We start from the raw sequence: 16,348 nt of genomic DNA, 5'->3' as shown, positions 1-16,348 counted from the left end.
ATTTGAACAAGAATTTGAAAATTCAATTGCTATGATGCCACTATCACATGCGTTATCTTCTTGTCATTACAGTTGTGTAAGAGTAAGAGAAAAAATAACTGAATGTTACATGGGGCTGCATCCCCAGATCTGAAACTCCCATCTCTGTCCCTATAGCTACCCCCAGGACAGTGGGACTTCCCATGTTTACTCTTGTCTTCAGGGAGTACCGGGAATGCTCCTTTGACAGTGTCCACAGAGACATGGTGTCGCTGGGATGGCCAGGGACATTTGAGACTTCCCTTGACTGTCTCGTGGATGCATCAACAATGCCCTTTTTTAACTTTCAATGTATGGAAAAAGCAGTAACTGTCAAGGCCTTCTGGGTAGTTTTATCGGTCTAAGTACATTGATTGTGTAATTTTGATTCTTGTGATGAGTAAAGGGTCTATTTCTTATCCTTGTGATTCAAGTAAATGGTGGTCATAGCATAGGAAACTAACTCTATGAAAGAGATGAGGCAGTGATGGCTGTTGCAGGGAAATAAAAAGTGGATCAAAGTTCTATTGCATGGAGGTTCTGCGTGAAAATCCTATCATTTGTTTGGATAAAGTTTCAGTACTATATTTTTTTTTACTGCTATTTCAATAGAAAACTTTGAACAATGAAATGATAAATTTCTATTTTTCTTTGTACTATACTGATATCTGCTATGTTCGTTACATGTTGATTTAATTTTAATATCAAAATTGGTACATTATGTGAATGTCCACTCTTAAATTTTAAACTTGGTACATTATCAGCTTAACTTGTAAAATTTGAGCTGCCCTATATGTATATATATAAGTAGCTTTAGCTCATAGTAGGATACTTGTCTATCAGAATGGACATCTGCAGAAACGGCTTGGATATTTTCGTATCAGAAAAAATGGCTTGGATATCTGAAGTAGCGTTAACTTATAGTTTGTCTTTAAATTTGTACTTTTTGCAGTACTTTATAAGTAGGCCTATTTAATTTTTCTTCTGTCTAAATTCTTAAGCAGGATATAGGGAAGGATTCTCCTGATGGAACCCCCAAGGAAAACGCTTCAATGGTTGATTCATCTCTAACCGACTGCAAGCAGGAACCGGATGCATTTGAAGAGCCAGGTATATGTTTGAAGACAATTTTGCTGATTGGCTATGATGATCTATTTTGGGTTTGTGCTGATTCATATGAGGGATTCTTATGGGGAAGAACCTTTTGGCATTGGAGCTGGCTTTTGCTACCAATGGTAGCTTGCCTGTGTCATTTTTGATGCATGTGGGAAGTAGGTCCCTGTCCATTACACTTAATAATGCAACATACAATAACAATTTAATTCTTTCTTTTCATTTACCCGAGTGCGCAAAGGATTATCATTGACAAATTTGTTGAATTTTCTTAATACTAAATTTAGTTTCTTGGATGGCATTGATTTCTTTTAACTCATTCCTCTCAAAAAATCCATTTCTTGTATATTATTGTCAATCACTTGATTTGTCGAAAAGATCATGTAAAGCATAATACATTGGCGTCAAGGTGGCTTTTAAAGGAAATTTAAATTCTTGGAAAGGTTTTTGAATTTAACTTGTTTCTTTAAATATACTCAAAGCAAACACAAGAAAGCAAATTTTTTGTAATGCTCGCTAAAATACCCTAGAGAAAATAACTAAACTAACTAACAAATAGAGTTTTAAAAAAAAAAAATCATCTATCTATTTTACATAGTAAACTATCATAAATCCAAAACATAGATTATCTCCATAAGATTGCATAGAACATCATGATCAAATCAAAGTAATATATATCGCAAGCGGATTTACCATCTCAACCATAACATATATCCATTCATTCTTTCCCTAGGGTATCTTAATGTCACTACTTACTAACAACATTTCAATATCATGTCTACATCATAAAATCATTAACGACATCACAGCGAAGTTCTATCCATCATTTCCTTATCATGAGATTATAAATTCCAATGCATAACTCCATAACTCATCAAATATCCAAGTTCATTTAAGTACCAAATCAAATACTTCTAATCCCCTTAATATTACATCATGAAGCTATTTACATCTTTTTCCTACAAATGGAATCAGATCATTTCCTAAAGATTATCGTCTACACGATACATCGGATTACTAACCATACACGTACAAGATTATTGTTAATTTTAACACTTTCAGATTGATATAACTTAGAATTTATAACTTAGTTTCTAATTAGTTAGTTTAATTGAAAGAAAATGGCAATATAGAAATGAACAAGTTGAGAGCAAGACACAATTACCCTGGGAAAACCTCCTAGGAGGAAAAACCCAGCCAGAAAAGATCCTTAGATCTGATTATGGATTATAGTTATGTAATCACTACAACACTTATCTCTGGTATTTGCAGATTCAGATGTTGCTGTCCAGAAGGTGCCTTCAACATTCACTTGCTGTCATATGCAGAATAAATACTGCTGCTCCCTTCTTCAGATTGTAGGCTTCTAAGAATTATGCTGTGTATGACCCTTGAATTGACAGTCCTTCAATTAGTGCTTTGCTGGATATTGATGGCTGGTAGACCTCCAATTAGTTTGCTGTGCAACCTACAATCAGCTTGCTGTACATACCCTTGAATGTTGCTAAATACCCTAAGGTGAATTTCGCATCTTCAAATGGTGAATGAGGTTGCTGCTTGAAGTAGACTGAAGTTTGCACTATATATGAATTTTGCATCAGATGGGAGAGCTTGTGTTTTTGCTTGAGTGAATAACAAATGAATCTTGATCTTTTATTTATATGGAGGAAACTCCTTAACTAGGTCGGCTTTTCCAATAATTAAACTTTTAATTATTTCCTTTTTAACTGCCTTGTTAATAGGGTCGGCCCTATTGGACAGCACGCTGAGTGTTTATTTGATGTAGCGTGGGGGATAGGGCCACGTTGGAGGAAAGAGGGGCCAGCCCCTTTTTGGGCGGATTCCAATGTTGCCCAAGGCAATATGAATCCGCCCTTCCCTAATTAATATCAACAATTATAACAGCAAGTACTAATTCACTTCCAAATAGGATCTCATGCTATAAAACCAAATTAAGAATCACATGCTATAACAAGAATACACTAAGTCTAAACATCCTATTCTCTAACCATCATAAGATCTCATTCCTATACATAATGAACATATCCACAACCTGAACCATATGATAATACATCATCTTATTTCCTTTCAAGATCATAGTCTTTACATCAATATCATACCCTACTACACAGTCTTCTTTACATGTGCAACGCCATCATGAATACACTTTACAATCTTTATTCATAAGAATCAACTGCATGCCCAATTGCATAAAGGAGAGTCATACAATCCATAGCTACACACTCTAGTTTCAATGAAGAACATCCCAATGGAAGAAGGCATCAAGCCACCCGACCATGCTAGCCTCATGTGGAATCCACTTCAACCTTGGAGCCAAAAAATGGAGGTTGGTTTACCGCTCCAACAGTCTTCCCAACCATAGATATCAAAACCAACTCCTTGGGAACCGACATTGGAGCATACAAACTCAAATTTATTATCTTGATTAAGTGAATCCCTAATTACCCAAACCCACTAATTAATTAACATTATGGTTATCACTTGCAATTAAACATAAACTCTTCATGTGGTTCCATATGTTGAGACATGGACCAGCTAGGACTCGAACCTAGGACCTTCCATACGCTGCTGGAGTGCTCTACCACTGAGCTACTGGCCCCTCTTGGACCAGTCAATCGTCGGTTCGGGTGTGGCTTATTTCCAACACCAACACCCCCCCTTAAGCCACACCTCTCGTGTGCTTGGGGCTCCTAGCCTGGACTTGGCTCTGTTACCATGTTGAGACATGGACCAACTAGGATTCGAACCTAGGACCTTCCATACGCTGCTGGAGTGCTCTACCACTGAGCTACTGGCCCCTTTTGGATCAGTCCATCGTTGGTTCGGGTGTGGCACATTTCCAACACCAACATCCCCCCTTAAGCCACACCTCTCGTGTGCTTGGGGCTCCTAGCATGGACCTGGCTCTGATACCATGTTGAGACATGGACCAGCTAGGACTCGAACCTAGGACCTTCCATACGTTGCTGGAGTGCTCTACCACTGAGCTACTGGCCCCTCTTGGACTAGTCCATCGTCGGTCTAAGTGTGGCTTATTTCCAACACCAACACCCCCCCTTAAGCCACACCTCTCGTGTGCTTAGGGCTCCTAGCCTGGACTTTGCTTTGATACCATGTTGAGACATGGACCAGCTAGGACTTGAACCTAGGACCTTCCATACGTTGTTGGAGTGCTCTACCATTGAGCTATTGGCCCCTCTTGGACCAGTCCATCATCGGTTCGGGTGTGGTTTATTTCCAACACCAACACCATAGGTCTAGACTCCCTCCTAGAGATCTATTGCTCATGACCTAGGTCCTACACATGCAAGAGCCCACTCTCCCAACCATGGACCATAACCTTAGGGTGAAACATACATCAAAATAACATCACAACAACAACATGAAGGCTCACAAGCGACATTAACACAATCACAATAACTCTGAGAATCATGCTGAGTATAATAGGATACATATGATAATATACATGACAAGAGCCTTCACCAAAACAATGCAAACAATGAACCATGGCATAAACATGATTCAAAGGCTATTTCAAAACAAATTCTGATTCTCAATAGTGAGGTAATAAACATCCCATTGGAGCTCTGATAACTATTCCTCAACAGCGAGGCAATCTTTCTCTCGCCAGAGCAAAACAACATATATGCAATCCCCTGAACGGTAAGGCACAAATCCTCTTAGCAGACCACAAATTCAACATGTGGAGATCAAAATGACATAAAAAACAATTCAAAAAGCCTCAATGCAATCACACAAAGCCTCTGGAAAAAGTCCACATTTGGAAAAATCATCCACAATGACCAAGACTGACAAACCTTGCATCCCAGGAGCAGTTCAGCGCATCCCAGTAGCAGAATGGCGCATTGGGGGTGCAGAATGGCTCATCCCCCTCAAACTTTAGCGCATATGCCTCAAACATTAGCGCATCCGAGTCATTCTCTAGCGCATTTGAGGCAAAATGCAAAAATGAAGAGAAACAGAGAAGTATAGTGACAAAAAACAGCTCAGTTTGCTCTTGGACTCGTAAAATTGACCCCTAACGCTCCCAAAAGGTGTGGGAGGATATAATAAGGCTTAAACAACACTCAATCATGACAATAAGATCATACATAGAAAAATTGACGACAATTCCCTGAATCTCATTCACAGAACCAGTCACAGACTGCACAAAAAGACACCAAATTGGACAACAACATAAGGAGATGCCAAAATAACATGAGGAAACACAAAGCATCATCACAAGAACAACCAAAGGACTGACAAGACCATGAGGAAGGAAATAAAACAAGATTCAAGTAAGAAGTATGCAATAGAAACACTCGCGACAATATTTGTTTCCCAGTTTTTCCAAACTAAGATTGCATTCGTAAACACTAAAATCTCCCTCCTAAACAATCTTCAACAATCATATTGAAAACAGTCCTTTTTGTTAGTTTTAGCAATCAGATTAGCAGTATAGAACAGAAAATCAGAATGCAAAGTAAATCATACACATAACACACATCTACCTTGGGAAAACCTTTCTCTTGGAGGTGAAAAACCCAGCAACAACTATCTCAGATTGTATTATATTAACCACAAAGCAGATTTACAATATAGCGTTCTAGGGCACAAGCACAACTTATCTGAGATGTAACAATTTGAAGAATCAAATCCCTGTAGCTCAATTTGGCAGCCCAGATTTGAGTTCGTTGTCTTTATATGAAGTTCTCAGCCTTGCAAGATGTTCGCTCAGTTTTGATAGGGTTCGCTAGGCTGTAACTCTACTTTGCTTGCTGATGATTTCAGATCAGAACATAAGTGCAGATTGTCGACTAGTAGTTCGCTCACAGATGGAAGGAGTTCACTGACCTCTAGATGGGATTCACTGGCACCTATGATTAGCTCGCTGACTTTGTGACTGAATTCACTGACCTTTGAAGTAGTGCAGATCACATTTGCTATTATCTATATCTTGTGACCTCAAGTCGCTTCCTTTATATACATGCCTTTAACCCTTATGCCTAGGTCAGCCTTGGTGCCAAATTACAAATTCAATTTGCAAATTACATAGAACCTACCCCAAGTTACAAGTTACATATTCAATAGGTCCCGACCTATTGAATTGCAAGTTACACAATGAATAGGTCTTGACCCATAACCATTATAAGTTACATAAGTTGAGCGCCCAAACAAGGCCTGCCCTTAACATACACAAGTTACATTGATATCTATTTGCGCCCAACTCGATTACAAGCTATCCAAATTGGGGCTCAGCCCTAATTATATCAATACCATTAATTTTAAGGCCAAGGGCCACATTAAAATTAATTAAGCTAGGGATTCGACCTAGCTACATTTTAACACTTTTCATCATGATAGCATGCAAGTGAAAGAGAATCGCAACACCATATCATGCTCGCAATGAGTGATAAGGCATCGCCCCTTTCATGAATAAAGTCACACAATAACAACATCAATGCATCACATGAAATCATAATCATGAAATAGGGGTTAGAACTATCATAACAGCATGAATCATATAATCGACATAGGAACATAAAGTGCATATAATCCATCCATCAAATAATCCAGAATGTATCTTCGATCCTATAAATCATCCAACATCATGAGTCATATCAAATATCCATCATCATCAATAAGCATCGAGAGGTTAAATAAGATCACAAGAGTTGATCAAATGTCATCAAAATATCAACCTTGAGTCTAAATAGGTCTACCAAAGCATAAATCAAAATTTGAGTTTAGGAGGGATACTACATTTTTTATATCCAGTTTTATTTCAATTTATTTTTACTTTGTTTTGTATGTAATTGTCTTCAATCTTTTGTATCAACATGGTGTTTTAAGATTGAAAATAATGAGTACAAAAACTTTTTACCAGATAGCTTTACCAATCATAACTCCAAAACTGTTATTTTTTCCAATAAGCGTTTCAAGTAGCTTATAAAATTTGTGGTTTGAACTTCATAATCTACTATATTTTTGTATTTTTATCAGGATATCATCATTCAACCTGTGCCCTATTATTGTTGCCCTAATATATTCTCAGTAGTTAACATTTTTAGATTTAGCTCTCCTATAAGAAATTTAGATTTGTAATTTGTTTCAGATTTTATGAGCATTTAGATTTTGTAATTTTTAGAGTATCCTAGGGAGGACAGAAACAGAGGATAGGTATCCAAGTTTCAAAGCTAAGGGGTTTTCCAATTTTTTCAGTTTTGCTCCTTTCCACAGAAAGTATCAATGTTTAAGGAAAACCAAGCAGCCTGGGGAAGATAGAGGATAAGTATGCAAGTTTCAAAACCAAGTAGTTTTCCAATTTTGGTAGTTTCACTGCTTTCCATTAAGTGTCAGTAATGCTGCTAAAACACAAATTCTGTGGTGAATGCACAAATGCCTCTAGCAGAAGCATCTAATTCATTGTCAGGATAAAGAGTGGAATTAGAAGGGTTTTGTCAATTCATTTCACTTCCAAGTATTGAGAATTGTTTGAGTCCCATTACAGTCATAGGAGGTCTCCAATACACATTTGTACAAGTGCAAAACTTTCTTAGCATAGGAGGTGTAAGACACCATTTTAGGGTTTGCAGGTCAATTGAAAATGCTGATGGCTTGTGTAGATGTCTGTTCTACCTAATAGACTGTGCTTGATTTCACCAGGGTAGCACAGTCTTTCTTAGTCCATGTGTGTGTGTGTTCCTTTATGTTTCCTTTCATTATTTATACGTTTTTATGATGTTAGTATACTGCAAATGCTGTTACGACATTGTCTGTGTTCAATTCTCACACATAAGAAGATTTTGGTGTTGTTTTAAAGAGCTTTGTATCAAGTGTTTGTAGACAGTGAGCTTTGTATCAAGTTGGTATTGGAGCAGGTTTAAGTTTCCTTATATTAGTTGGTATTTAGTTATTGGTGAAACTCCAGGGTTATACCTGTTACAAGGCCAAATAGGAGTAGTGAACCAATTGATTTTGAACTGAATATTGGTGCTAGCAAGAGGGGGGAACAGCACATAGAAGAATTGCCAAAGGACATGGATATGGATTATAAAGAGAATAGATTTAGGAAGTTGGAAGGGAAAGATTGATATGTTTGATGGTGATCTTCATGCCATTACTCAAAAATTTGGTATAGAAGCAGAGCAAGAGCCCAAGGAGTAGCCCAAGAGGACTGAATATTAATATGAATATTCATCTACAAGTGGAACCAATGTTCTTTTCAAAGCTGTGGAACTAGATCATTTTATGGCACAAATATAGGTCTATTTCAGCTTGCACAAGTTGAATGCACAACAGTTAATCTCTTGTGCTTGTTTGAAGCCTTTCAGCCGTGCGCTCACTTGGTACAAAGCTCATGTCACCTCTTTGCAAATGAGAAGAGCTTCTTTAGTCCCCAAATGGTCAGTGTTTAGAGGCTTGCTGAAAAAGCAATTCTACCCCATAATTGTAATAGCTACCTGTTGATGTGTCTTTTATACACGACCAAACACAGAATAAAATACCTAAAGGTACCTTATCCTCTCTTGAACAAAGTTTCCCAACTACTAAAGATCTTGCCAAAGGATCAGTCAGAGTAACTCCAAGGTTTTGATATGTAGGTTCTCTACGTGTGGATAAGCTCTTGCGGTATGATGTAATTTTGCTGGAATCACAAGGGGACTTACATTCGATGACCTGAACGTCTGATTTGCTGGAATCACAAGTCCTATTTACTATTTGGAAGATAAAGAAATGACAAAAGATATTGGGTTCAGGAAGTCTACTCTAAGACCTAAAATGCGAGAAGATGGATGAATGACTAGGTGGAGTCCTATTGGGCTGGGTCTCACCATTAGGTTGAACAATTCAACACCAACTCAGTGCGATCTTCTAAGGGATGTTTCAAATATGTTCAAATCGTACACCATCAAATACTGATCACCATTCAAGATAATGCATGAACAACAGAGGTGTTACGACTCAGGATTAAGATCGTTCTATGCTAGTTAACCATGCAAGGTGCACTTACAGTCAGCAACATGCTAGTGGTTTGGACTAGGTGGATTCCATGCGAGTGCATTCAATAACTTCTTTCATTCAATTTAATTATCTATCATCTAAAATGAAGGTTCAACAAGAGACCATGCATATTGCAAAGAAACAACACACTTCACCATAACTTCAATGAAAATGAAGGCTATTTACAATCAATGGCAACAATTTCTTGCCTTGTCCTCCTAATCTACTCTAATTGCTATTCTGTTAGCTGACTATTCACTATTTCTAACTATTCACCCACTATTAACTATTAACCTTTACAAATGTGGAGCTTGGGCTTTAAATAGAGAGCCCTTTACAAATTGACAACTCTGATTGACTTAGAACCAATGGCTAGGATTGCAAGATGGAAACCCTAATCAGGGTTTGTTACAACAAACTTCCTTAGCCAATTAGAAAATTACATTCCAAGGGCGAGGACCAATAAGAAGCAGGGGCAGGTACTTCGAAGTTTGTGTCGCCTCCAATGAGTTAGGTACATTGAATCTGGACATGCTGAGGTGGACCAATCTGATCGGAGGAATGATGACTGGGATGCCACCTTGCCTAATGCTTGTGACTTGGTTGATCCTCCTCTGTCCTTGATGTGCTTTGATGAATGATGTACTTCCTTTGTTTGACCAAGCTTCCTTATTGTCAAGTCTTTCTTCTCCGGTAGCATATCTCCGCTTGGAAGTGCTGGCAAAGCCCTTTCTTTGTCATCTTGTGAAAGAATGAAGTCTTAAGGCTAACTTGAACTCCTTGAACATTCCTAGTCTTCCAATGCTTCAAAGCACCTTGAGTCTTCCCTTTTGCTTGTGGAACGCCCTTGATGAGGATGGATTGGAAGAGGTCATCCTTGCCCTGGCTTGGTCTTCTTCTATTTGCAAAAATAAACCAAAAGATGATTAAGGATACATAATAAATTCATTTAACATAGCATTTTTTACCCTAAATCATCAATAAGAGTTATCAAAATGAAGTTCGCTTGAAATCCTTCCCAGGGACAAGCCCCATAAAATTTCGCCCTAGACCCTGGCCAAGGAAAAGACCTATTTGGGATTTTCGCCCTGGGCCCTGTGGAAGGGTTAGGAGCGAAATTCTTGTTTAAGCTCAAATTCCATCATTTTATTGGTTCAAAATGCCTCCAAGACAAGCATATGCTATCTTTCTCTTGTCCAAAGCCTAGGAATCCATGTCTTGATCTTCATCATGAGCAAGTTAGGTAAAATTGAGAATTTCGCCCTGGACCCTTAGGAAGGGTCAAGAGCGAATTTCTTCCCTTAGCTCAAAATACTCACTTCTTTCACTCACAATCCCCTCTAAGGCATGCTTGTGGCAATCTTTAAGCCCAATCTACCTTGATCATGGTCTTGGCCTAGCACAAATTTGGAAGAAAAAGGACATTTTTGTGAATTTCGCCCTGGACCCTATGGAAGGGTCAGGAGCGAATTCCCCCCTCTAGGACAAAATCTCCACCTTTTATTGCTTTCAATCATTACCCAAGGCAAGAACATGTCCATCTTTCTTCCAACATGCCTTGGACACTAAGAACTTGGCTAAACAAGGAAGAAAATGAGGTCCATGGAGATTTTCGCTCTGGATCCTTTGGAAGGGTCAGGAGCAAAAATCATGTTCTAGGCTTGATTCTTCATCTCTCCAACTCCAAACCACCTCAAAAGGCAAAGACATGTTATCTCACTTCCATCCACGCCATGAAGACCAAGGACTTGACCTCCTCTAAGGCAAAAATAGGTGTTTGCAAGAATTTCGCCCTGGACCCTCTGGAAGGGTCAGGAGCGAAATTCTTGATCTTGGACAAAATCTTCACATTTTGATGCTTCCTTTCACTTCCTAAGGCAAGAACAAGTCAAAACCTTCTCAATATGCCTTAGAAACTAAGATCTTGGTCTAGTCAAGGAAGAAGTGGGTGTCTTCTAAGAATTTCGCTCTGGACCCTTTGGAAGGGTCAGGAGCAAAATTCAAGTTTTGGGTTGATTTCACACCTCTTTACTCAACTCACTTCAAACTTGATTTAACCAATATCTTCTTACCACAATCAAGTCCCTTTACCACCAAATTAGCTTGAAAACTTCGCCTTTCAATGCCTTAGGCAGAATAGGGGGGTCAAATGAGGATTTCGCTCTGGACCCTTTTGAAGGGTCAGGAGCGAATTTCCTCCTCCAGGCTAATTTCTATCATCTCATCACCTCAAATCTCCTCTCAAAGACAAATTTGCATCAAAACCTTCCCATCACGCTCTAGAAGTCAACAAACTTTGTCATATCAAAGAGCAAAGTGGAGAAAAAATGAATTTCGCTCTGGACCCTTTGGAAGGGTCAGGAGCGAAATTCTTGCTTTGGTAAAAAATCCTTCATTCTTTCACATGCTATCACCTCAAAAGGCAAAGACACATCATTCTCCTTCCAACTACGCCGAAGGAACAAGGTTTGCGTGCAAACAAAGAGGAAAAAAGGTCTCTTCCAAGAATTTCGCTCTGGACCCTTTGGAAGGGTTAGGAGCAAAATTCTAGTTCTAGCTCAAAATCCACATTTTACAATGCCTTCAATCACTTCCTAGGGCTAGAACATACCAATTTACCTCTACCATGGCCAAGGAACAAGACTTTTAGTGCAAACAAGGTGTCTAGGGAGAATTTCGCTCTGGACCCTTTGGAAGGGTTAGGAGCAAAATTCACATTTAGGCTCAAATCTTGACTTCATTTCTCACATTTCTTCATCCAAACAAGTGTTTTGCCCTCAATAATACCTGGGAATGAGTTAGTTATAAGTTTGGGTCAAAGTAGAATGTCCTATCGAGAATTTCGCTCTAGACCCTTTGGAAGGGTTAGGAGCGAAATTTGACATTTTAGCCTCTCCGTCAGGATTCATATATGGAATATAACATTTAAGTGTAAGTTCTTATACTTTAAGTTATATTCCATAAATACTGTCAAGATGTTTGAGAGTGGTTTTGGACCTCCAGGAGTTATAATGCAAAATCTAGTTTTTGGAGGATTCTTCAATTTTCCAGACTTAGTCAAATTTCAGGATCAGGGTGACATTCCAGACTTCATCACTCACCAATTTGACCTAACTCAGACCTTCAAAGAGGATACTCACTCACCAAGCTTCATTGATCTCGTGAAACTCAAACAAGACACAATTAGCAACAAGAGCAAAACTAGGCCTAAGGAAAGACTTTCAAAGAAATCCTAACCCGGAGCATCCACTGACTCACCTTTAGCTAAAACAGAGCTTGTTCTCTTAGTGATCCCTCTGGCGACACTCAAAATGCAAGGCTAATAGACAAACCCTAAAAACCTAGAAAGCAATCCCCAGAAAGCAAAAAAGTAGGGGGCCCCATTTGCAATGGGGCGATGTGTGAATACGTCACAACAGTACCCCTTTTTCAGACAAACTATTTTTTCCTTTCTTTCTCCTCGATTCAGTTTACAGGCAATTTGACAAAAAGTTTGCAGGGAAACACAGTTTCTAGTTTTCAGTTTGTCTTTCTTTTAAAAAAAGTGTTAATGTTTGTTGCTGATTTGTGTTCAAGGTAATTTGCAGGTTTAGTGATACCCATTTAGAGTTTATAATTCCATGATCTCTTAAAATTGAGATTCAAGATACAGAAATACGTGCAAAGATTCTTACTAACTTGGCACTCAATCACAACATTGCAATGATTAATAAATGGATTTCTGAGAAGAGTCTTCAATACATTTGTGAACAGGTGCACACAGAAAAGAACAGCAGAGATATTTTGGTATGCTATGAGGTAGTTGCAGCTTATGAATTCTCAGACCTCTCACCCTGCAGCAACAGTAAATAAGACCTGAATTAATGGTAGTTCAGACTGAAGCTTCACAACAAAGTCAGCATTAATTCTCATGCCAATGGGTGAACATTAGATTTGAATGTATCTCTGCATAACCTTATTCAATAAGTTAGAAATGTATTCTTTACCCAGTCGAAAACTATGCTCAAGAAGACAAGAAACATGCTACACACATAAGAAGATTTTGTCCCAAAGATGCCTTTATTTCAGAAATGACCTCCAGGATCACTCGGGTGGTAATTTTAAGGCTCTATTGACTTGCAAATCTCATGCGAGGGTCGCAATGATTTCCAAATGGTGCCACGAATTGGAATAGAAGACTAGCACTGAGCCCATGTCTTGATTTGAAGAGTCGACTCATTTTCCTTCATGTCTAGGGCATAGTTTGAAGAACTCCAATCGCCTATGTTAGGGACTTACGACAATGTATGCTTCAGACAAAAGTTCAAACATTTACCTTGCCAAAAACCAAGCCAATATTCTGAAAATGAAGTGCCGAACTGAAAGGATTATAAGCCCGTGAACTCAAATATTAATTAATTCCTGTCAAAACTTATAAATTCACTCAGCTGAATAATATGCCAATATGATGTGGGTCATTCATTCACTCTAGTTTAATGATATTTTGTTGAGCCATGGTCATTATTTCTTTTCTAATGCTTGCAATCCAAGGAAATAATCATCTTCTCCAAGGAAATATACGAAGAATAGTGGCCTATCCAATGGTAATTCTACTCTTAGAAACGAGGCCAAAGCATTCAAGAATACACCATGGAGTTCTGTAAGAAGGCGGTTTAGCTTTGCAAACATGTGATGAAATGCATGGATGGACTGTTTGGACATCTAATAAAAGCTGGTTTAATGTCAAAAACCTAAAACATTGACAAGTCTTGTGCACAAGCCCACTGTTTTGAAGAAAACTCCCCTTTCAGGCAAAAGCAGCAAGGGAAGAAGGATAAGCAGCAAGGTGGAAGCTCAAGCAAGGGGAAAAGCAAACGGAGAGGTAAGAAATATCAACACCATTGTGAAGACCAAGGACAAAAACAATAAAGAGAAGCATTTTTAAGTTTCACAAGCATTGTGACAAAGGACATAATGAAGAGTCTTGTTGCAAGCTACAGCCAGAGCTGTACCCTTTCAAGAATTACAGGAAGAAGAAGAGTGCTATTTGTAGCAATAAAGTAAAAGAAATTTAGGGCACCTTTGATTTTGACTACTGTTTGTCATGTGCCATTATGAGGAAAGGTGTATGTGTGGGTAATAGTGATGGTCAAGATGAGGATGAGATTACCAAGTTTTTTCACATGAAGCTTCAGTTTAAGGGAAGGAAGGTAGATGCCATATTTGATACTTGTTCACAAGCAAATTTGATTTCCCAAGCTCTAGTCAATGAACTTGGATTGCAAATAAGGAAACACCCAAGTCCACATTCCTTGGCATGGCTGAAACAAGGTGTGGAAATCTTGTCAACACCTAATGTTTGATCAAGTTTGGACTCAGTGTGGACTTGAATGACAAGGTAATTGTTGATGTCATTCCATTGGATGATGCCTTTGGATTAGTATTGGGAGCCCTTATCTCTATAAGCTGATCAAGGGAGTCAGAGAATTCATGATTTAAGTCATATAGGGGTACAATCTAGATTTCCGTTAGTGCATCTCAAGAAAGGAAGTTAATCTATGCAAGTGGCAAGTTTGAGTTAATGTTGTGTGGCAAGCAAAATTAGCAAGTGGTTAAGATGAAGTCTATGCATTGGTTACTTAGTAGCAAGGAAAAGAAGGGGATAAACCAGCTCACATGACAATTTAGTGAACTCTTTGAGAAGCAAAAAGGGCTGCCCCCCATTGGTCAATGGCCAATTGACCACGAGCTCCAATTGCTACTTGATTGTCTACTTCCAAAGGTAGGCCTATCTTGTTGAAGCATCATGTAGGCCAATGAGGTCAACGACTAATTGAAAGAGTTATTGGAACATTGTTTGATTAAACCTAGCACCTTTTCTTGTGGTTCTGTTGTGGTGGTACCCAAAAGGAACATGATGCATGTTCATAGATTATAGAGTGCTAAACAAGATAACTATGAACTAAAATTGCATTAAAGAGTAGATAAGGCCTTTTAGAGTGGCTCTTATTTCCTTTGTATTATGCAATGCCACTACAACCATCATAAGACTTATGGATGAGATATCATGTCCACTTATAGATGAACGAGAATATATTTTTGAGCAAGCAGTAAACACCTAGAGAAAGTGATAGAAATCAGAAGGGAGAACAAGTTGATCTTAAATGATGAGAAGTGTAGGATTTTACAACAGTCATTGGTATATCTTAGACGTGTGGTAGAGATGGAGTGTTATGGATATACTTGATAAAGGTGAAGGCCATACTAAAGTGGCCTAAGCAAATAAATGTCCGCAAAATGAGGAGCTTCGTTGAAGCAACTCAATACTTGAGGAAGTTTGTCAAATCTCTCATCCATTGTGGCACCTTTATAGGCTATAACATGCCATGGTAAAGTATACACCTTTATAGGCTATAACATGCCATGGTAAAGTATACCTTGATCACAATGGTATGCACACTATCTATCTATTTAGAAACCGTCACCAAAGAAGTATATGTGGAGGACTATGGGCATGATGGAGACTTTAAAGAGTTGTTCAATGTTAAAGAAAGTAAAATTGACAATTTTGCTCCTAAGACTAATTTTAATTTTGAAAGATGGTTTGCTTTCCAAACTATGAAACTTTTGTGTCCCTAAGGAAAGGGGGTTGCTGTTTTGGAGGGAGGTTCATGTGTTCAAATTGCTAGGACATTTTGGAGTCACTTAGACTGCCTCTAACCTTCAATACGACATGCCTTATAGCCATATATCAACCATTACCCATCTCTTCTCATTCACGAGATAACATTTCTATGGACTTTGTTGGTTAGCTGCCTATGTCAAAGACATGACATGTTTATCTCTTTGTAGTGGTTGATCGTTTTAGAAAGATGTGTATTCCCATTCCATGTAATTGAGCTATTTTTTATATATGTTTGGGAAATTTTGGTGTACCTTGTGGGAAAAGCTAGATACTTGGATGAAAAGGTTCATCACTTAATATAAGACATTGGTGCAGCTGCCCTGAGGTTATTATTAGAAGCATCCATGGACATGGGATGAGAACCTTGCTCACATTAAACACTCCTAAAACAGGGCTATACTTATTTCAACAAATTTATCACCATTCAAGATATGTTTCGGTTACTAGTTGCCTGGCCCTCTAGATGTTGTAGGGTAGTTATGCATTTGGCAAGTACATTTGCAAGTAGAAGAACTTAAATAGAATCAA

At 38.4% G+C, this 16,348-nt stretch overlaps 1 protein-coding gene across 4 annotated transcripts in view; it reads left to right on the top strand.

Moving 5' to 3' along the window:
- Positions 1–16,348, top strand: part of LOC131049032 (uncharacterized) — a 51,232-nt gene that overhangs the window by 20,864 nt on the left and 14,020 nt on the right. For all 4 annotated transcript variants that reach the window (XM_057983036.2, XM_057983034.2, XM_057983035.2 and 1 more), the window contains one exon: positions 1,023–1,128. In XM_057983036.2, the coding sequence (XP_057839019.2) occupies positions 1,023–1,128 (106 nt within the window). The remainder of the gene's footprint in view (positions 1–1,022; positions 1,129–16,348) is intronic.

This window comes from Cryptomeria japonica, chromosome 11 (genome assembly GCF_030272615.1).
Source record: "Cryptomeria japonica chromosome 11, Sugi_1.0, whole genome shotgun sequence".
Lineage (NCBI taxonomy): Eukaryota > Viridiplantae > Streptophyta > Pinopsida > Cupressales > Cupressaceae > Cryptomeria > Cryptomeria japonica.
This window is presented reverse-complemented; position numbering and strand designations above follow the sequence as displayed.